General features: G+C 45.5%; 1 protein-coding gene across 1 annotated transcript; it reads right to left on the bottom strand.

The window, feature by feature from the left end:
• Positions 1 to 510: 510 nt before the first annotated feature.
• LOC119399503 (zinc finger protein 316) lies at positions 511 to 3,426 on the bottom strand. Its single transcript, XM_037666305.2, has one exon. The coding sequence runs from the start codon at positions 3,406 to 3,408 to the stop codon at positions 2,149 to 2,151; it is 1,260 nt and encodes a 419-aa protein (XP_037522233.2). The 5' UTR covers positions 3,409 to 3,426; the 3' UTR covers positions 511 to 2,148.
• Positions 3,427 to 6,690: the final 3,264 nt, after the last annotated feature.

The raw sequence follows: 6,690 nt of genomic DNA, 5'->3' as shown, positions 1-6,690 counted from the left end.
GTTTTGTTGCACTGCATTGGCTAGACTGGCCAATGTATTCATGACTAAGGGAAGGATTGGTTGGTATCATATCTGTCTTTCTGATGTGGCACAGGTCTATATGTGTTGTGGTTTGTGGACACAAGAATTTTGAGTAAAGCCCTTGACAAGGTTGCCTGAGAGTTAGCATAGGCATTTCACTTCATGCAAAAAAAGAGTGCTGCATGTAGTTTGTCTCTCGATAACCATTCATTGCGTGAGCCTTGTTCAGAGATTGCATTGTTGCCATTCACTGTGTACATGGTCCCCAAGTTTAATTCACTGTAGGTTTCCTGCAATAAAATCAGCTGGCAGCTAACATCTATCCTGCTTGTGTCTTGTTGCACTATTCTTTAAGCATTCCACTTACAAGTGTGGAGAGTGATGTTACCACACTTACTGCATAGTCCTGTAGCGCTGAAAATTGCAAGAAGGCACCACGGTGCCCTTAGTGTGCCTTATTTTCATCAGCAACATCTCTTAACATAACTTACTGTAATCAAAGTACAACCAAAATAAGAACTATATAAAGTGACAATGCACCGAGTAAAAACTTTGTATGATCAATATTTATTAAAATGTTGTATAAAGGTTTGAAAATTGTGCTGATATTACAATAATTTATATTCATAAGGCTATGATTGCCAACAAACAGCTCGTCAATATACGCATGATGTTCTAGACTTCTAGAGCACTACATAACTACGTGGTTTTCCACTCAACGGGGAAGTCTTGAGAACTTGACAGCTTCACAGTCACGATGTTTGCTGATTGAAGTCCACGAAAAAATGTGATCAGCACGAAGGTCACTTATTTTTTTCAAGCAGACTTAAAAACAAGAAGAGGGCAGGGCCAGTATTTTGCAGCGCTGCATGATGCTCAATCCTATTCCAGTTTGATCACCGGTGATGGTCAACTGATCCTGTCAATAACGAGGGCAGACTACCAGCCATGTGTGCAACACACGAAAAGGCATCGCTACAAAGTACCGCCCCAGCACAGCACCAAGCTGGCAACAACCTTTAGAGCAAAACAAGAGCCGTGTTTGGTGACACTGCACCGCACACACAGGTTGTTTCCCATTTCTGTTTTGCTTACACCTAGAGATGCCCGACAACGACTTCTTGACTAGATTCACATGTTAAAAAATTGAGAGGTCTCTCCCAAAGTCCGCTAATACTGTTGTGCGAACCCAAGGTGAACGAGGTAAATGCTTGAAGGCCCATTTTTTAAAGGTTTCTGCTACACTGAAGGAAGATTCGGTGTAGATTGAGATGAGAAAATAATAGAATACAATGAAAATGAAAGACAGGATGGCGTAAGCTTTACGTGCACCAGTCAGAAATAACAACAAAAGAAGTGTTCTTTTAAGCCTGAACATAATGTCAGTATGAAAATATTCAGGTCGCACGACTAACATGAGGCAATGCTAAAAACAAATGAAGATGGTTCACTTTGTGTGAATAAAACAAAGTAGTGTTCACAGTTGAACTGAGAAGGCATTAACATTCTTGTTGATGACACTCTGGTAGTTTAGTGATCTGTATTGTTAATTAAGTTACAAATAGCCATTAAGTCATTAAGCTAGAAGAACCATTGAACAGAGAAGCAGCACAGTATTATAGGCGTGTTTAATTTTTCCAGCTGTACTAAGAGAAGGCCTGCAAGATATATAAAAAATAGTGCACAGTCATGCAACCGTCCCCCACGAGAGCACAGTACACTTGACCAGGCTCGTCTGTGTACAGAAAGTATTGTGAAAGGTATTGAGGCATTTTGCTGAAAGCATTGCAATTAGATGTTCCTTGTTACCGTCTACAAGCGCCTCATTGACATTCTGTCAGTTAAGAAGCTGTGGAGGGTTACAACTCTGTGACTGCTGTCCTAAATGACACATTGTCAATTAGAATGGTTTTTACTGAGTCATATAATTAACTCTAGTCGAGTAATGGAGTGTAATCAACAAGAAATTGCTGGCGACTTCTCAACTGAACTGTGAACCTTGCGTACTTTGTTTTGCATATATATAAAATTATCACTACTTTTTTCATAGCAGCTAGACACCCTGTACATACAGATGCTAATGGCACCACTTTGGCGGTTGCAGTGCACGGACACAGGGGATGACAGTTACGATAGCATTGACGGCTGCAAGGTATCAAGCACAAAGTTGAGGTGGCTTCCAACAGCTCTATGAAGGTCCTCCAGGATTCCAAGCAAGACCCTGAAGTTCTCACGACAGGCGAGTGCACCCGACGGCGTCGCGAGCGCATCACTGACAGTCTTCAGCACTTGGGTCACCTTCGTGAACATCTCCGTGTCTAAAGGCAACGTGGCAAGGTTACAGGTGGACGTGAAGCCCGACAGCCAGTCGTAATAAGCCTGGCTTCCAAAGTCGGGATGGCTCACAAAGTTAGTCTCGGGCTCGGTGCCGAGGTCGCCTTCTAGGCCCTCGATTCGTAGTACCTTGAGTGAACGTTGAAGGATGTCCCCCTGGTCTGCTGCCTCCGTATCTGTACAACCGCTGCCTTGCAGTGCTGGCAAGCTGGCTGCACTGCTTCCGATTTCCGTCGGCATTTGCTCAGTCGGCTCTTTGGACTGTGCTACTGCGTTACCCAGAGGTACATCGCTGGGACCAAACTCCGCTCCTCTCTTGCGACTGCTTGAATGCTGCTCTTGAAGCTGTCCTGTGTTTCTGTTCAGTTCTGGGCTGCTGCAGATCTGCAAATTGTTCGTAGGTACTACATAAGTGCGAGCTGTCAACCTTTCCCTCAGAAGACAATCTTTGCCACCTTCGGGTTGCCTCAGCAGACTTTCTTCAGCGTGACGATCTATCCTCTGCAGCACACTGTTGTCGCGATGTTGTAACGGGGGCCTTGAAACCTGTTTTCTATTCATTCTAAGTCTGGTCTGGCTCGACCTCTTCTTCGGCACGAACAATTTCAAAAGTGCCGCATCACCATGGTATTTCACCACGTGCTCCTTCAGCTGGCAGGGGCGCTTGAACGTGGCTCCGCACTCGGGGCAGAGCGCCCTCTGCGCTGGGTCATGCTCTTTCTCGTGCCGCTTCTGGCTCGACGGGTTCGAGAACCCTCGTTTGCAGACGGTGCACTCGAACCGCCGCTCGCCATCGTGCGTCTTCCGGTGGCGGCTCAGATCCGACCTCTGCAGGAAAGTTCGCTGGCAGATGTCGCACGCGAAGCGGCCCTTGTGCGACTCGTCGTGGGAGGCCAGGTGTTCTTTCAGGTAGCCCGGTCTGGCAAAGTCCCTGCCGCACCGGGGGCAAGGGTAGCGCTGCTTGGGAAGGTCCGGGTTGTGTGTCCTCTGGTGGCGCCACAGACCAGTGTTCTGCCGGAATTGCCGTCCACAGACGGGGCACGAATAGAGCATCCGACTCTCGTGCCATGCCTGGAAGGAAATATACATCATGGCAGGTCTGTCCAAACATTCAAACTCGAGAATAGTCGACAGATCAAATTTGTTGAAAGCTGTGTATCATATTAAATGGTGCTCGCAGTAATGCCTGTAGCTGAATTACTTGTCAGAGGCATCACTAATGTTACATAGCGTACTGGTTTAATACATGTAGTTACTATCGAGATGACATGAAACATGAACGGTGGGAAGCGTGGCCATCGGCATGGCCAGCATAGCTTAGCATCAGTTGGCTAGTCCAAGGGTCTGTGTCAAACTCTGATATGTCTTGGTCTATCGCTAGGCGAATCTGTGCTTTCCGTTGGCGACACCGCAGCGCTAGAATCTTGTTCCAGCTGGCGCTAGGCACGACTGGCAGATAAGCACGCACGGTGCGATAGTGCCAGCTGGAACAAGATTCTAGCGCGGCAGTGATGCCAACTAAAAGCACAGATTTGCCTTGCGATGGACCAAGGCATATTGGAGTTCGACACAGATCCTTGGACTAGCTGACCGACACTAGGTTGCACACTGACTGTGCCGAAAGCCACACTTTCTGCTGTTCGCATTTATTTTCATCGCGATAGTACATGCTAATCCCCACTGCGTGAGTCTCTGCGTGTCAACCAACAGCATCGCATTATATGTAGCGAAGCAGGCAAAGATGTCAATACTGTGGCAACGAAACTGTCCCGCCTTCTAGCATCATTTGGAAGAAACAGTGCCCACTGTTATGGTAAGTTGTGGCACCACCGTTTTATCCCTGCAAAATTCGAGTCGCTTTCTCTGGCATTAGTGTAGATGGTGCATAATCCTGACATTTTTTTTTTGGATGAATGAGGCAAGTGATATGCCCAAACAAAGTATTCCAAATGTGGCGTTAAACAAACTTGAACTGAGAAATGTCATCTCTTCATAAAATTTTTCACTTTCTGGGACACATATCATGCATATCTTGAAGTCCAAACCATGCATAAGCACTTGCCTCATGCTCGATGAGTGTGAGCCTACTCGAGAATTTCCGTTGGCATTTGGTGCATTCCAGGGGTGTGGCATCTCTTGCAGACCCTGGGAAAGCAAGCATCAACACACTGTGATTGCAGAGACATAGATGAACATTACAGCAATAAGTACAATGGTGTTCCAGCTAACTTGTGTATGTCCGGAATTATTACTGCCTGCTGTGACACACTACTGGGCAAGTTGGTCAAAAATAAGACCACACATGTTTCACAAAGTGACCGCAACCACAATGTATGTATAGAATATGTTACGTAAGGCATATGGGCGCCGCCATCATGGGCTGTTAAACGAATGTTTTCTTATTTATGTATCCCCTGACGCGAGCTGATAAAGTCAGGAAACACCGAATGCACCAACCCAACAGTTTTCATGTGTATACGCCCACCGTAACACATGAAACGCTTAGTTGTTCAAGATAAAACACGGCAAGGTTAACAGTCCAGCATGGCGGCACCAAAACCCGTCCGTAAAATAGTCTATAGGTGCATGCGAGTACTATTGTGCCAGCTGAAGAACACTTCGCGTGTCACCTACGCTTTGTTTTTTAAGAGTGAAGAGGAAGTTCTATGCTGGCATGCCTGTGTTATCTTCCATGGCATACGAAAACTTACCAGTTTCTGCTTTCACGTGGGAACAGGACAAAGCGACATTTTCGAACTCACTATGGGCTGCTATGATGCTACAATGAATGAATGTTACACATTCATTTATTCACTTTGGCTGCGTATACAACTTCGTCTATGGCTACAGCTGGAGTCAGCATCAGGGAAAAAAAACCGGTTACTCATTGGAATGGCCAAGTCCTTTTGAAGTAGAAAGGTGCGAGGGCTGAAGACCTGGTACATCTAGGGTGTTTGTGTCAGCGAGCTATCTCCTCTGCAGCATGATGGTGTAGAGTTAATTTGGTGTTCGGAGCAGGACAAGTACCCACAACTGCTACAGTGCCCCATCTAATGGGTGTTACTTATTGATCATTTTGAGCTGTTAAGCGCTGACCACATGGTACACAGCCGGGGTACTACAATACTCTTCTTATGTCCCGGAAAAATGTAACGCGTTTAAAAATGCTGTGCTTCACTTTATTTGGTTGGCATTTGGTACTGCACTGTATTTTGAAGCAATCAAAATGCAGCTACCGTGGCTGGAACTAAACCCGCAGCCTTAACCCTTTGTGCGTCAGCAGGACACATACGTCCCACTTTTCCTTCTGCAGAAAGATGTTTCTCCCACACCGCCTGTCACAATTAGCGCAACGCTAAGTGGCTGCTATCTCACCTCAGTCTATGTAAGCTCGAGAAAAATTGTTTCACGGCAATTTCAGAAGGTGGCGGTAGTGCCACAACGCCGCTGAAATTTGTTCCATTTTTTATCATAGCTTCAGAACTTTCCTCTCGTTCAGATTAAAAAAAAGGCCTCTCATTCAAAATGCCAGGTAACTTTCACTTTTCTTATGTTTTCTAGAGAGGCGATTTCAGCTCCCAGTCATCACGTGTTTTTGTAGACTTGTGCAGTAACGTGACTGATCAATGTAAGGAAACACAGTCCTTTGCGAAATCGCCACGCTCTTCGCTAAGCCTAATTACTGTTAACGGTGCGTGGGAATAATTTTCTTGATATCGCATACTTCTTGAAAAGTGGGCAAATATATAGGGACAACATCAGCACTCGACCATTTAGACAGCGGAAGCAGCGACAATAAAATCGACAAAAAATGGTTGGTGTATGCAGCAAAAGCAAGCTTTACGGGAACAGACCACAGCCCTATGAAGGCTCGCAAGGCGAATGTGCAGGTGCTGTTCTGCTGCTGGAAATGAGGTGCACACAACGTTCCTCTGTACAACTTGAGAAGTGCTCCTCTGCGCCACTTGTGTCGGCCATTTCATGGCTGCATGTACCCGGTGATGTGCAAGAATGATGGTACCATCAATGAGTCAGTGGAACACGTGTCCCACTTTTTTCCAGCGAAAGTACTGGCTTAATTTTGATGAAATTTGTTCTTATACCATTTCTTTGTGGTTTATATGTATATACCACAGCCGGCTTTTATAACATTGTGTCAAAAACATAGGCAAACCTACAAAGGGTTAAAGTGGTACTGACACGAAAATTTTCAGCTGTCATTTTTTTGCATCAAATGAAAGGCTAAGCCCTGAAGAACCTAGAAAATATACTGGTAAGCATGAGTGCACCCTCAAAAGTAATTACAGCATGTTTTTAAAAGCTAGTTTGGGCTCT

The sequence above is a fragment of the Rhipicephalus sanguineus genome, chromosome 7, assembly GCF_013339695.2.
Source record: "Rhipicephalus sanguineus isolate Rsan-2018 chromosome 7, BIME_Rsan_1.4, whole genome shotgun sequence".
Classification (NCBI taxonomy): Eukaryota; Metazoa; Arthropoda; class Arachnida; order Ixodida; family Ixodidae; genus Rhipicephalus; species Rhipicephalus sanguineus.
This window is presented reverse-complemented; position numbering and strand designations above follow the sequence as displayed.